Source organism: Pygocentrus nattereri, chromosome 8, assembly GCF_015220715.1.
Source record: "Pygocentrus nattereri isolate fPygNat1 chromosome 8, fPygNat1.pri, whole genome shotgun sequence".
NCBI lineage: Eukaryota > Metazoa > Chordata > Actinopteri > Characiformes > Serrasalmidae > Pygocentrus > Pygocentrus nattereri.
This window is the reverse complement of record NC_051218.1, coordinates 43,005,677-43,021,972: the sequence shown is the minus strand read 5'-3', so window position 1 is coordinate 43,021,972 and position 16,296 is coordinate 43,005,677. Positions and strand designations below refer to the sequence as shown.

Below are 16,296 nucleotides of genomic sequence, written 5' to 3'. Positions count from 1 at the left end.
TTCCTGAGAAAGTTATTAATTTTGTTGGTTGGTAATCAAATGTTTAAGGCCTTCAGTTCAGCTTCTGAAGGCCTAACCAATTACAGAGCTCTGGCTGTACCTTAGATACCACAAAGAAAAAAAGACAATTTTCCTTTGGGTGTTTCAAAATCTTAACTTCTTTGTTTCCAACCGAAACAAATTATTATTACTAATACTTTTTGTAGTTTCATTGCAACAAGCATGATAACTTTATTAACCCTTGTGTGGTGTTGGGGTCTGTGGGACCCATTTTCATTATTTACCAAAAGAAAAAATGATGTGATTTATTATTATTTTAACCTCAGATTCTTGGTCTTTGCTCATTTTCTGTTAAGAACATATAAAATAACCCATTTTCAGTGTCTTCACTCTGTTCACCCCACACACGTTTATATTACACATGTGGTGCTGGGCTGAACCCACGGGGAGTAAAAGTGTGGAGGTGCTGTGTCCTTCACTCTGTTCTCCTTCTACATGGCCTGCTGTTGTGTGTGTGTGTGTGTGTGTGTGTGTGTGTGTGTGGGTGTGTGTGTGTGTGTGTGTGTGTGTGTGTGTGTGTGTGTATGTGTGTGAAGGTGGACAACATGCACAGGCTGCTTACTGGCTACAGCTGCTAAAGAAGAACCCCACGCTGACCACTTGTGATATTTTAAACATCTGGTATTGTTACATAAATTGTTATGACTGTATTGATTTAAAAAAACAATAATGCATTGGGGTACACCAGTCCACTGAGTAACAAACACACCAACACCTCAGAAGGGTTCAATAAAAATGAACTAAAAATTAGAAACATATTTTACTACCCAAAAATGTGCAGGTGCACTGCGCATGCTAGAATCATGTCCTGCTACTTGCAGCCGGGAACCCTCAGTGCTTTCAGGGCCTCCTCTGAAGGACGAGAACAGGGGTTGACAATGCAAATGTTAAGAAGAGCCATTTTTTCCCATTTCAACAAAAAAACAAACCACTTTGGGACCAACAACATTTTATGTCTATTTCATTAAAGGAATAGTTTTTTAACATTTTAGCTGTATATATGTCTCAGTATGTGATAATGTCCTAGTACAGACTAAAAAGTCTAATATAATAATATAAACAAAAAATGCAGAATCACTTTGCTCTGCTTTAAGCTTTAAGCTCAGCTATAGTCACTTTTCTCACATCTCCAGCAGGAGACTTTTCCACAAAAGTAGAATGGTTTGTTGCAAAATGTCTCTCAATGCTTGACTTTTTAGCGTTGGACAGTTCTTTGCCACACATTAAATATATCATGAAACCGGCTGGAGTGCATATAAATGCAAACGAGTCTGTCTATTTCTCTTCTTTGCTATTTCGTAAGCTACTAGCTAGGCAAGATTGTTATCTGCGCTGCTACCAGCTGTCTGCACTCCAGCCTGAAGGTTGGTGAATTAACAGTCCTACATTAGTTTCAGCATTTAAGACCATTTATAGTTAAAGCTGTTAAAACTGTTAGATCACTCAGCTTTATTTTACTGCAAAGCATAATTTTACAGCAAAGGAGGATTATTTGATTTCTATTTAAAAATCCAGCTCTGCTGTGGAGCCACAAGGGGGCAGTAAAAGAGCCGCATGTTGCTTAACTCTGGCCTAGTAGCCGCTGAAGGTTCCCCACAGGAATTCACAGAACATGGTTCAAGCAAAACAGCTAAGCGTAAATAAAATGTGTTACACTCTGTTAACACAATTCTTGCAAAGTAACCTGAAAGATAGCAACTGTGCTAATGTAACATTTTTATTACTGTGCAAATATCCGACACCTTTCATTGTAGTGTAAATCATGTAAGTTCCACCATATTTCAGAGAATAATAAGAAGCTTGATTAACTCTGTTTTAGGTTCTTTCCCCATCTTCTCACGTCACTCACTCTGAGCAATGACACACACACAGCCATACACACCTTCTCTTCGATCTCTTTGATTTGTCGTCTCTGCATATCAATCTTGTCCTCCAGTTCTCTAATCCTCTGCAAAAAATAATAATAATAATAATAATTTGAGTCAATGAATAAAACATGGAATGAATTTTGGTAGATTTCTCCCATACATAACAATTTAAGTTAATTGAACTGAATTCAGAACCATCAGCCAACTGTGTTTGCACACAGAGGAATTAGAGCTGGGATTAAACCCAGCCGTTCAGTGAAACACTAGTGAACACGCGCACTAGGGGGCAGTGAGCACACTTGCTCGTAGCGGTGGCCAGCCCTATCCTCAGTGCCCGGGGAGCAGTTGGGGGTTAGGTGCCTTGCTCAAGGGCACTTCAGTCACAAACTGTCAGCTCAGGGGCTTGAAGTGGCAACGTTCCGGTCACAAGCCTGGCTCCCAGCAGTCAGGGGCAGTCGTGGGCTGGAGGTTAGTTAACGTGACTCTGATCTCACAACTCATTTTCCTTCCATACTGTGACACATTTCTGAGAAAAACATGGTATCAGGGAGGTTCTCTGAGCTAGCTGATCGTTTTCGGTCGATGACAGGAGGGGGTGGTGGGCGGAGGAAGGTGAAACTTTGGTTGACATTATTTCCCCACCCACTGGTATATGGTGATTTATAAAAAGGCTAGTTATGGTCCTGAAATCTGACTGGCTAAGCCGCGTTTGAAGCTTCACAGCAACTGAATTGTGTTTTACTACACCATGAAAAAAACTTTGTGCTGTTAATGAATAATCTCTGACTCTCATGCTGCTCCCATAAGGCAGTCGTGGGCTGGAGGTTAGGGAACCAGCCTCGTGACCCGAAGGTCGCCGGTTCGATCCCCAGAGCCGACAGTCCATGACTGAGGTGTCCTTGAGCAAGACACCTAACCCCCAACTGCTCCCCGGGCGCTGTGGATTGGGCTGCCCAATAAATGGCTTAATGAATATGACATTATTTTACCAGGTAAAAAAGGTGGGATATTGCATAAATATGACTTTTCACTATTTCTTCAATCTGACAGGCTAAAATTTTACTACACAGACACGCACACATGAGTGTGTGCTGACCTGTTGTGCGGACTGCAGGAGCTCCATGCGCTGCTGTAGGATCAGCGTGTCTGCGTGACGGCTCTGTCTGAGGATCTGCCTCCGCACAGCCTCCATCGACTCAGCAAGCTCTGCCCGCTGCCTGTCACTCAATGTCTCAGCCAATCGGTTGTCTGGGTCCTGCTGCAGGATGGCGTAAAGCGTGGCCTCCAGCTCCTGCACCCTCTGGAGGACACAACACAGGACATAACACTGAGCACATGTTGGATCATCTTCAGGACAACTCACAGATCTCAAACATACACAGTCACATGTATCAGTGTAAAGTGCATAGAAACATCACAAAGCATCAAATTAATAGTCAGCTCTAGGGATGCGGGGATAAATCGATTCTTAGATGCATTTTTCTAAGTTTTAATTTATAATGTAATGTTGACGGAACACAAAAGGCAGAACAAGAAAACGGGCAGGACGGCTGTAACGTGCTGCGTGGACTTCCATTACCACTGGATCTTATTTCACCCTAACAGCGCGTTTTATCACAGATGACTGGCAGCAGCGTCTCGTGTGCTCCCAACAAGAGCAGTGAATGAGAGCCTTCCAGTTCACTCACCACATCACTTCCATGCGTTTCATTAACAGAAGATATTGGAAGTAAATTCATTACAGATCATTACAAATACTTTACTTTAAAAGTACCTCAGAGTGAGAAAATAGAAATCCTATACAGAGCAAAAAGAGGCATCAGGATGCATCGATAATTGTTTTATAGTCACATCACAGCCGCAGAATTGGAATCGAATCGTGAGGTGCCTAAAGATTCCCACGCCTAGTCAGCTCCATCATTTATGGAATGCAGGAAATCCATTAGGATAATATTCATCTCCTTTTAAGCAAAAAAGTGTAAACAGTTCTTCCAGTTACTTGCATATTGAGTGTATTTTGGTAAATAATTCTGAATTGTTCCCAAATCAAACTGTTCAAATCAATTCCTTAAGAATCGTGTTGTGAGGTCAGACATTTACAGTCCCATTAATAATACAATGTTCTGTTGCTGTCATATCAAAACTTTGTCCTTTTTTAGACCATTAAAAATAATATAATCATTTCATGATGAAGGGACCAACACATGTGGTCCATATCTATTGCTATGATTTTGATATGATATCAACAAATGAATGATCCTAATTACAGTAAATATGTTAAGTTACATTTTTTACCTCTCCTATAAAATTACACAGGATAAGTTCACACGTTTTGCCAATCTGACAAGATTATTCGTTATCTAATTAAATCATAAATGCAATAACATGGTCAGGTACCAGGTGGGCTTGGTCTAAGGCCTGTTTCCTGTAGTCCAGCTCCTCCTCCAGGAAGCCCTTCTGCTTACTGAACAGCTCCTGTAAACAGCATCAGCACACATGAGTAACGTTTCCCTCAAATGTGTCAGTTCTTTACTGCAGAGTCAAACTGCTCTTAAAGGTAAAAGGAAGGTGACACTGAGCAGGACTCATTCATCTCAGACAGCATGAACAGATTTGAACAAGGACTGTCTCACCTTCTCATTCTCAAGATCAATCATCTTCTGCGTGAGAGCTGCCTCTGTGCTATCAATCTGCTTCAGCCACTGAGAGAGCGAGAGAGAGAGAGAGAGACAGAGACCGAGACAGAGGGAGAGAGAGAGACAGAGGGAGAGAGAGATAGAGAGCGCGACAGAGAGAGACAGAGAGGGAGAGAGAGAGAGAAACAGACAGAGAGGGAGAGAGAGAGAGACACACACAGAGAGAGACAGAGAAGGAGAAAAACAGAGAGAGACAGAGAGAGAGAGAGAGACAGAAAGAGAGAGAGAGACAGAGAGGGAGAGAGAGACAGAGAAAGAGACAGCGAGAAAGAGAGAGACAGAAAGAGAGAGAGAGAGACAGAGGGAGAGAGAGAGACAAAGAAAGAGAGAGGGAGAGAGAGAGACACACAGAGAGAGACAGAGAAAGAGAGAAACAGAGAGACAGAGAGAGAGAGACACAGAAAGAGAGAGAGACAGAGAGGGAGAGAGAGAGAGACACACAGCGAGAGACAGAGAAAGAGAGAAACAGAGAGAGAGAGAGAGACAGAAAGAGAGAGAGAGACAGAGAGGGAGAGAGAGAGAGAGAGAGACACAGAGAGAGAGAGAGGGAGAGAGAGAGAGACAAAGAGAGAGAGAAACAGACAGAGAGGGAGAGAGAGACACACAGAGAGAGAGAGACAGAGAAAGAGAGAAACAGAGACAGAGAGAGAGAGACACAGAAAGAGAGAGAGAGAGACAGAGAGGGAGAGAGAGACACAGAAAGAGACAGAGAGAGAGAGAGACACAGAAAGAGAGAGAGAGAGACAGAGAGGGAGAGAGAGACACAGAAAGAGACAGAGAGAGAGAGAGACACAGAAAGAGAGAGAGAGAGACAGAGAGGGAGAGAGAGACACAGAAAGAGACAGAGAGAGAGAGAGGGACACAAAAAACAAAACCTCTTTTAGAGTGTTTCAGACCATCCACTATATCTATGTCTGTCCGTCTATCTATTTGTCTGTTTGTCCAACCGTCTGTCCATCTATTTACACTATATATCCAAAAGTATCCACGCATCTCTTGAAATTAGAGAATTAAGCTCTTTTAAGGTTCACCCATTGAAGACACGAGTGTCCAGTTGCACACACACAGCTTGTCTAGTCTCCATAAAAAGCACTGCCAAAAGAATGGAGCAGCCTAAGGTCACCACGTTTAATGCCAGGTGCCAGCTAGAGGGGTATAAAGCCCCCCAGCACTGGGCCGTGGAGCAGGGCTAGTGCTTCTCTGGAGTGACGCAGCTCCATCCCACCTCTGGGACGAGTGATAGTGATGTTTGTGATCCAGAACTAATCATTCAACATCAGTACCTGACCTCACTAATGCTCTTGTGGCTAAATACATTCAAATCCTCACAGCAATGGTCCAATATCTAAAGTAAAGAGAGTAGAGAAGAGTAAACATGGCACAAAGCAAAGCGGGGACACCCTCCCTTCATACCCTTGATTCCAGGCCCTTATTAAAAAATGATTGTTTGCTGATCTTACTTTAATGACTTGGCTAGTAAACGGTGAAAACAGAGCAAATGGTATAGGCAGAGAGTTCAGGGTCACAGTATAGTGTTCTCAGGCAGAGGGCGCCAGAGAGTCAGTGGTCACCTTTTCGCAGCGGGACAGCACAGTGCTGGCCTGGATCACGGTCACCTGCTCCTCATTCCGCAAGTTCTGAGACGAAGAGAGCAAAAGAAACAAAGAGAGAGAGACTTTGACTTTGAAAGCCCTTTTTAATGATTATTTTAAAAAAGGATGTTAAAAATAGGAAAGCTAAGCTCCCAGGACCAATATATGTCCAGACTCCAGCCGGACAATAAATCATCTTTGTCACTGATGGATGCAAAACTTCCATTTACAACCTATTTTTTCCTTAAACCAGCCGTATTGTTAGCAATTCAATAAAATCCAAATTCAGCTTTTAAACGTAATTCTGGTAAAGTCTGGAACAAGGTCAAAACGGACATGTCCAGCTTCCGCTGATTGCTTTTAAAGGAATCTCAAATGGCTAATTTTGCTTGGCCAAGTAAAAGAACTGCCAAAAAACAATAAATCTGGTCTCAGAACCACAAAGCACTTCTCATGTTTACGATTAGCTTAATGATAGTAGATCTTAGATCATCGCTCCAATTCGGAGGACCTTTAGGAATACAGGGCCCTGGTCTGTTGGGAATACCTACAGGCAATAAAGAATAAAACGCTAGTAAGCAGTAACCTGTAGAGTTTAAATAGGGAAGGCAACCTGGGGTAGATCCATACACACTCAGAAATATGGTCTGAGACTGTCACTGGGGCAGGACCCCTCTTGTCACTGGGGTGGGACCCTCAAGGCTCCATCTCAGTCCCTCTAGTCAGGGAACATAACTGAACCATAATCCACTGAAATGATCTGTTCTAAGCTGTACTGACTCCACACACCCCGCCTCGCCTCGCCTCCAGGCTTTAATTCTACTGCTCTGTTTTAAATCATTCGGTTATGAAAAGGAACAAATACCAACTTTTCACCTGGAGGAACTGATTTAAGCTCCACAATCAGACCTTAAAGCCACTTTAGAACCTTCAAGGGAACATTTACATTGTTTGTACCTTGATGAATCTGCACAGAACCGTTATTTCTAACAGTGTGGTTCCTAAAAACCCCACAATAGTAGCCATTACATCAGAGATTGAGAGAGAGAGAGAGAGAGAGAGAGAGAGAGAGACATCAACACAAGCCTGAGAAATGGACTGGGGGTGGACTGTCTTACCCCATTGTCTCCCAGGATGTCCAGCTTCTTTATGAGGTCAGGAATAATGACATCCTATAAAACACAATACAGATATGCTTTGTGTAAAAATGTTAAACGAGTCTGAGTTAATAATTTTCCATATGTACATTCATTGTTTCCCATCATTCTGAAATAATCCTGCTGGCAGTATGGGGTTGGGGTTTTGTCTTCTATATGGTTATCCTCATCTTGGTTGCATATCTCCTTTCCTCTTTTCACCTAATTTATTTTTATGCAAAACAAACTCGAACTGTGCCCTTGTTTATATAAATATGTGAAAGTGGGACAAATTGTCAATTGCTAATTGTTACAAATGGACAAAACACTGTAAATGTGGGTGGCAGTCAATATACAATATACCTCAGGTGAGCAGCGGATGCCCAGTATAGTCTATGAGTGGGAGACACTGACATTCAAATGTCCAACCTCCAAAACTGAAATCAGAAAAATACTTAAACGATACCTTAAAAGGCCCAACGATAATCAGATAAACAGAAAAAACATGAAAAAATACTCTTTAGTAACTTTTGAGGCAACTTAATGCTCTTTTGAATTAAGTCCTTTTGAGGGGATGGGTCAACTCCTACTCTGTGGAATAAAAGTGGTGGGGTAAGTTAAAACTTTAAGACCAAATTTTAAGTTTCTAGACCAAAAAAGAAGAAAAGTTCAACCAAACTTCAACCAAAGGCGATGCTGGTGATGTCCAGACCTCGACATCACGGAATGTGTTTGGGATTATTTGGACTGTAAGAAGCAGAAAGTTGGAAATGGGTTGGGTTACAGTCCCAATGTCACCAAGACTTTGTCTTTTAGGAGACAAAACTGAAATCCCCAACATTAATAAGACAGAGTTTTGCATTATAACAGTAGGAATCGTCACAGCAACACGACAGATTCTCATGTGTTAATTGAAAATGTCTCCTGTGAAAAAATGTTAATAAAATTAATAGGGAACCATAAACATTCGGGTGAGTGGGAAAACCTCTGTAAGAAACTTGTTTTAGAGAAAAGAGCGAGTTCCTTGTGACCCCTGCTGTGCTGTTGTTTGTTTTTATTTTTTTGTTTTTCCTAGAACGTTTGTTCTTTCTAAGTTGATTGTACTGTTTCGGATAACTATGTGAAAATCAATAAAAACTTAATTTACAGGAAAAAAAAAAGCAGAAAGTGCGTCCAACTTCGAAGACTGAACTTGGGAGGTGTGAAAATTTTCCCAGATAATTTCTTTAAAAAAAAAAAAAAGAAGAAAGCTAGTCTCCTGAAAAGAAATGAAGCTGAAATAAAGGCAAAGAGCCGACAACGGGGGAAACAGGGAAAAAATCTACTTGGTTTAAACTAATTTATGAGAAAACAACTAAATCTATTTGTTTCCTGTTAAATCAGAAAACATCATGTACTTGATGGTCGTGTTGACCAGAAATGAATAAATGAATAGCACTTTTGCACAGTACTGACAGAACTGTATGCATATGCGTACATGCATTATATGAACGTGGTTATATGTATGTGTGTATATATGGAATTGCTGCTGTCGGAACAAAACCTTGTATCTCCAAAATGGTAACTTTACAGGAGATGGAAAAAAACCTACTCTACTTTTAATGTAAGTCAATGGAACCAAACTTTTTTTCAAGTCATTTTGGGCTGTTTCTTTTGGTCATTTCTTCATGAAATTAACACACAATATAAAGAGCAACAGGCACTTTCAAATTAAGTCAAAAACTGAAAAACGTCAAAAATACCGGGTTTCTTCCGACAGCAGCGATATGTATGAGTACCTTGATGCCCTCCTGTTGGCAGTGTAGCTGCAGGCTGCTGTTGTTTTCCAAGGCAGAGATATGTAGGTTAAAGGCAGGAGAACGCCGCTCCCTCTCCTATTGGTCAAACACAAAATTGGTCTAGACATGATGTCCATTCACCCATAAAGTACAAAGATGGTCAGTATCTGGACTCAGACATCCAAGGGTCACATTTCTGAGGGGTCATGTAATGAGGCACATGTAATAATCCAGCATTATTTGTTTGCTATTAATGTGAAAGGTTAGAACAATAATTTCTAAAGTCCTTGTCATAATAAAACCTTTTATCTCCATTCTTGTTTTTTGGACATATTTTAAGGGCACATTGCCTGCTTTTTTTTCTCCTGGGCTCCTTTTTGCGACGTTTGGGTTTTTTGACACAAAGAGTCATAACTAATTTTTCCAAGACCATTTTCCAACCGTACAATTAAAAAGGCTGTTTATGCAACTGCGTCTTTATTCCAAGTGCGGAAATGTTTTTTCCATGAAATTGGCCGTTTAAAAACTGCCCTCTACGGTACATGAACATTGGAATGGATTCATAGAAATGTGTCAAAATTACTTGGAATAAATTCTTATTGCATTATCTCACGTCTTAAGGACGTTGTTCCCTTCTCCTGTTCTTAGTTTGGAGATCTAAGGTTTTGTTTAGATAGTAAGATTCCAAGACCATATATATATATACATATATATATATATTACAAATGAATTCTCCAGTGGATGAGAGCAGTTAACTTGATAGCTGAAGTGGTGGTTGGTATAGTTTAGTGTGTAAAACCTCTACCTTCTACTCTGTAGACTGGGGTTCAATCCCCCACCAGTGTAAGCACCCTACACTATACCAATAAGAGTCCTTGGGCAAGACTCCTAACACCACCTTGGCCTTCCTGCGTAAACTGATCAAATTGTAAGTCGCTCTGGATAAGAGTGTCAAGTAAGTGTGAGCATAGTGAGGTTTTTCTTCTTTTGCATTGTCCTCTAATGATCCACTGCCCCACCCAAATATAAAAGTGTACATATTCCACAGAGAACATGCGTGAATTGAATATGGCATTTTCCTGCAATTTTTTCCTGCTCAATTTCTATTTATTTGCTGAATTTAACATAATGAAAGAAAAATCAAAAAACAAAATATATAATGTGCCATTAGTTTCGCTCAGGCTACATTTTTTTTGGTTGGTCTGTTTATTTTAAATTCAGCAAATATAAAGTACATCCCTATTAAAATGTGCAGAAGTGTGTCCTTAAATAAATAAGTAAATAAAAACAAAATGCAATAATGTGCAAATCACTTAGATCCTATATGTAACTGAAAATAGCACAAAGACAATCTACCAATGGTTAAAACTGAGAAATTTTGAATTTGAAGCCAACAACACGTTACACAAACGTTGGGACAGGGGTTGATTTGCAGCAGGTCAGTAACATGACTGGGTATAAAAGGAGCATCTCAGAGAGGCGGAGTCTTTCAGAAGTATAGATGAGGTGGGGGTCACCACTCTGTGAAAGACTGCATGAGCAAATAGAGCAACAATTCAAGAACAACGTTTCTCAACATAAAACAGCAGAACTTCTGCTTTCTGGAAATCATAGATGCTGTGTCCTCCGGGCTAAAGACCACTCAGCTTGTTATTAGTGCACAGCCAGTATTAAAAAGCCAGTATTCATGATAGTTTAGGGGGGCATTAGTGCACACGGCATGGGTGATGTGCACATCTGTGAAGGCATCATTAATGCTGAACGATATTTACATGTTTTGGAGCAAAATATGCTGCCGTCCAGACGACGTCTTTTTCAGGGAAGGCCTTCAGCAATACAGTGCAAAACCACATTCTGCATGTGTTACAGCAGCATTGCTCTATATTAAAAGAGTCTGGGTGCTAAACTGACCTGCCTGCAGTCCAGACCAGTCACCACTGAGAACATTTGGCACCTTATGAAATGAAAAATAAAACAAAGGAGCCCCTGAACTCTTCAGCAGCTGAAATCCTGTATCAAACAAGAACAGGACATTTCACTTTCAAAACTACAGCAGCGTCTCCTCAGTTCCCAAACACTTACAGAGTGCTGTTAAAGAAGAGGTGATGAAACCCAGCGGGAAACAAGCCCAAAATCCAAAATGGGCGTATATTTTTCAAAACACAATAACAATTTCTGAGTTTCAACATTTGGTATGTTGTCTTTGTAGCATTTTTCTTTAAAATACTGTTTACATGATTTGCATATCAATGCACTCTATTTTTATTTACATTCTTCACAGCGTCCCAACTTTTTTGGAAATTGGGTTGTATTATTTAACCAAGGGAGTCCTAACTTTCGCATATGACTGTAGTTCACAGAAACATTAACTAATTAGCAATTCTTCACAAACACAGTTCATCAACAGATTTCATGTGACCCAGATTTCTAATATATTGTTGCTGTCAGAACAAAACCATCTCCAAAAAGGTAACTTTACCGGGGAAATTTTAATGGAAGTGAATGTTTTTACAAGTAATTTTGGACCTTTTATGTTGGCTCATGCATTCTAAAATTTTGACACTATGTAATTTTTTTTTTTTAATTATGTAAAAAAAAAAATTAAAAACAACAAAAATGGAGATGCATCGTTTTGTCCTGAAAGCAGTGATATGTTAGCTACACGACTGAACATGACTTGGCTGATCAACAATATTTTCAAAAGCAGAAAATAGTGGTTTGTAATTGTGTACACAAAAATGTGATCTGGGAACATATCAGGAAACGTGAATGAAATTAAACGGGCACATTTCACAGATTGCACAGACAAATCGTTGCTGTCGGAAGAAAACCTTGTATCTCCATGTTTGGCATTTTTCGGTTTTTGGCATAATTTGAAACTATCTGTTACTCTTTACATTGTTTGTAAATTTTGAGTTGAGTGGCCTAAAAGAAATGACCCAAAATGACATGTGAAAAATTCTGGTTCCATTAACTTACATTGAAAGTGAAGTATGTTTTTTCCTTCTCCTGTAAAGTTACCATTTTGGAGATACAAGGTTTTCTTCCGACAGCAGCGAAATACTCGTCATGCACACAATAGTAAACAAATATAAATGCACAGAAACTGAAATCAAACACAACTTTTACTATGGTAATGAGTTGATCCATAGTAAAAATGAAATACATGGCCTTTGAAATAAGTAGTTGGGATGCTCAGATGCTCATCTTTCTCTTTAAACACACACATGCATGCACACAAACACCCACACCCACACACACCTGCTCACACACAAAACAACATGCAGGGAAGTGGAGTCAAAAAATGGTGAGGAGCTCAATTCAAATCAATTTTATTCCAACTCATATTCAACCGATTAAAACAACATTCATTCAAATATACATCATTTAACGTTTAAACAATCGCTTGAAAATGACAAAGATGAATATTTTGACATAAAAAAGGATAAAAAGATGCAGTGCTAGTCGGTGAGCATGCATGTGTGCGTGTCTCTAGACGTCTATGTGTTAAGTTTATGCAGGCAGCAGTTGGGGTTGGCCGCCCCGGGTTGTTGCAGTGGGAACAAGATGGAGTCTCTTACTTCCAGTTCGAGGATGCGGAACTCCAGCAGCTCGTTCTGTTCTTGAGTGTCCCGCACCTTGGAACGCAAGCGTAGCTCACACTGCTCCAGTAACTCTATCTATCTCACACACAGAAGGTACAAATATATCAGAAATATTATTGACGGAAAACTTCAATGCTTTTCAACGTCATTTTTATCGGCTGCCATCTGTACTACTGCTTGAAAACCATGGAAAACCAGGTCAGAGGTCCCGCTGACCTGCTTGAATTCATTATCCAAGACAATAAGCAGTCGCCGAATTGTATCGGTAAAGATTCATAGTGCTGTGAAAAAGTATTTGCCCCTATTTCTTCTAGAGATTTCCTCTAAATGTTATCAGATCCTCAAACAAAGTGTAATACATGGCAAGGAGAAGAGGATAAGGTTACTGCCTTAAATGTAACAAGTGGTGACGTTAAGCAGTAATAACTGCATCCAAATGTAAGGGCCCAGTCAGCCCTTTGCTGGCTGCCAGCGGTGGCAAGGTGCCACAAATTTCCAGAAGCCCTCGGGCTGAATAGGCCCAACTTGACTCACCTGTATTCTCCTCTACTTAAGGCTGTGGCAAACAGCAGCCCTTTGACACGTCTTTGGAGAGGAGTGACCGATATGGTACTAAGCCCAGGTGGGTATTTAAACAGAAAAGAAAAGATGGCTGGAAAAACAAGAGAGAGAAACTGCCCAAAAACTACTTAAAAACCAAAAAGAAGGCTTGAGGAAGAAACAAGCCATACAAAAAGTGTTTGTTCCACAAGGAGCAAAAATATCTCAGCCTTTGCTTGAGCATGCTGCTCCCCTTTGTTTGCCTTTTTCCCGGCGTTTTTTATTTCCCATTCGTTAAGGTAACTCCTCGGACCGCCAATCAGTACATCGGCGGTTCGAGCCTGGCTCTGAGCCATCCAAACCCCAACATGCACAGTCACCAAATTCACACTCTCAATAACTTCATTTAAGACCCTTTCTCATGGGTTTTCCTCTCTGCACTTGGGTCCGCCTCCCTGCCGTCCCGTAACACCCAAATACTTCATATAACTTGAGATCAAGCAATGGAGGAATTTTGGCCCCGTCTTCTTTCAGAACTAATTCAGCCAAGTTGGACTGCCAGCCTAAACTGCCAGTTTAGGGTCCTGTAACACCATCACATCACTTTGGATCTTTGTCTTGCTGCATAACCCAACTCCGTTTGACCCACAGACTGATGACCAGACATTGTCCTACAGGATTTTACGTAGAGAACATCATTTATGTTTCCATCAAGTATGGCAAGCTGTCCAGGCCCTGAAGCAGTAAGGCATCCCATACGATCACCATCATCATATCAAAGGGGAATGTTCATCACTCATGTACACTGGCGGATGGTAACAGGAACTAACTAGTGCTTATTAGGGACTTGGTAAGTGCACAGTTTTGCATAAGTTGCCTAAGTTGTAGTTTTGACTTTGCATTATATTGCCAAGTTTTACAGTTTTCACAGCATGAAGAACCAGCTTCTGAGTCTTGAGACAACGGTTTTCTTGTTCTTTTTGATTTGTACTTAGTTTTTTTTCCCGCACTGTGAAAAATGAGAGGTCAGCTCAAATTAAAACGATATAGTAACTAATTACAGGGCTTTTCTTGAGTTGACTCAACTTGAGGACATTACACAAGTTCACACAACTCAAAGTCAAATGTTCTCCCAGCTACTATTTCTATGTCTACATCTCAGTTAGATAAACAAAACTGAATTTGATTTTTTTTTATTTCCCCATTAGCTGGCACTCTTTCTATCACACAGTCCCATCTGGCATGTTCTCCTCTGGGCCTTCCAGATATGAGCAGCTGTGGTGTTGCTGGGATTCAAACTCACAACCTCCTGATGTTAGGATGAATTATTAGATAGTTGCACCACATGAGACGACGCCACACTTCAAAGATAAAACAACAAATATTTTATCCAGTGTATTAAACATTTATAGACACGTAATCTGAGTTGTGTCGTGCTCTTGAGTGGTGCAGTGGACTAAGCTGTCACCTGTACAGGAGGTTGAGAGTTTGAGCCCCAGCGATGCCATAGCCATCCATAAGTGTGCACCCAAGAGGAAAAAGATTGGGTGAAAGAGTCCTAGCTGGTGGGGAAGTTGAGTATAAAAAAACAAGTTCATTTCTTTTATCTCACTGAGATGCAGAACTACAACATTAAGAGAACGTTTGACTCAACTAAGAAGTTTAAGCTGTGTGAACTCCGGTGTCCTCAAGTTTAGTCAACTCAAGAAAAGCCATGATATCAGTTACTATATCATTGTGAGTTGAGCTGGCCTCTCATTAATAACAGTGTAGTTTAGTGACCAACTTTCTATCTAGTTTGGTCTGCCTCATCACATGATGTTACCATGCTGGACACAAGTTGCCGCCGATGCAACATCAATAGACTGCGCATTGTGCTTGGGCGAGAACACTAACTCCCAATCCTGTTACATCAGTTAACAGACGCCTGTGTTGGTTGCATCACACTGTGTGATGCGGGGAGGGGGAGGACCATCCTACCCACCCAGAGAGAGCTGGCTTGGGCTCCTGGGAACAGATGGCTGTGGCACTTTTGATGCGATCTATAGATGATAGAACCAATGGCACTAGGGTTGCACCACTTGGAAGCGGTTCTCAGTCCTATCCTAACTACTGGGAAACGTTGAAATGATCTCCGTGTTGATTTGGGGTACAATACAGATGTGGCAGATATAGCTTAGGTTGTGTATTTTTCGAGCTTTGTGTAATGGTGTAACGGTTAGTTTGGGACCAGAAGTACCTTTTCTCTCAGTTCCTGATTGACCCTGATGAGGCTCTGCTTCTCTTCCACCCACTTCGAGTCCTGCATCACACACACATACAAGCACACAAACACACATCACTAGGATTAACTACTCACACACCCACTTGCAATTACAGGTTAACCACAAATACATTCATGCATCCCACACGTTCATGGGGAATTATAGCTTAACATAGCAAAACATACTGTACATACTTCAACAGAGCCACCTACACACACACACACACACACACACACATACTTACTCAGTGAAAATAAAGTGAGGAGAGTTAAATGTAAAGCAGTGGTCAAGCTTTATTAGAAAGCATGAAGAGAAGTCCACCATGTTTAACAAAGGAAGCACATTAGAAACATCTGGCAACCAAGAAACAAGCAGCAGTATTTGAGACATGTTTAAAGACACGACGGGAATCATGCATAAGTGAAGTGGAACAATGCGAAGCATGCACAAGTGGGAATGGATCGATAGGGAACATGCGAAAGTTGAGTGGATCAATGGGAAATGTGCACAATACAACTGGAAACATGCAGTGTAGAGCTGACCAATTAAACCCAAAGCAGCACAGTAACAGAACAGCTTTAAATAAAATGAGGTAAAACGTTTATGTACATTATAAATTACCACTATGTAGTAGGGTTGCGCTGAACTTCTCTAGTCATATTTTTCTAGTTTACTAGCTGTAAGTTCCAATAAGGGTTCACAGTCCAGTAACAGAAACCTGTTCTGTTACCACTGAATGACATCTCAGCATTAGCAA

General features: G+C 40.8%; 1 protein-coding gene across 4 annotated transcripts in view; it reads right to left on the bottom strand.

The window, feature by feature from the left end:
- The window catches only part of jakmip1 (janus kinase and microtubule interacting protein 1), a 64,131-nt gene that overhangs the window by 1,093 nt on the left and 46,742 nt on the right, over positions 1-16,296 (bottom strand). For all 4 annotated transcript variants that reach the window (XM_037540711.1, XM_037540710.1, XM_037540712.1 and 1 more), the window contains 9 exons: positions 15,515-15,577; positions 12,712-12,810; positions 9,131-9,226; positions 7,335-7,388; positions 6,196-6,261; positions 4,562-4,630; positions 4,326-4,403; positions 3,025-3,228; positions 1,943-2,008 (listed from right to left, as the gene is read on the bottom strand). In XM_037540711.1, the coding sequence (XP_037396608.1) occupies positions 1,943-2,008; positions 3,025-3,228; positions 4,326-4,403; positions 4,562-4,630; positions 6,196-6,261; positions 7,335-7,388; positions 9,131-9,226; positions 12,712-12,810; positions 15,515-15,577 (795 nt within the window). The remainder of the gene's footprint in view (positions 1-1,942; positions 2,009-3,024; positions 3,229-4,325; positions 4,404-4,561; positions 4,631-6,195; positions 6,262-7,334; positions 7,389-9,130; positions 9,227-12,711; positions 12,811-15,514; positions 15,578-16,296) is intronic.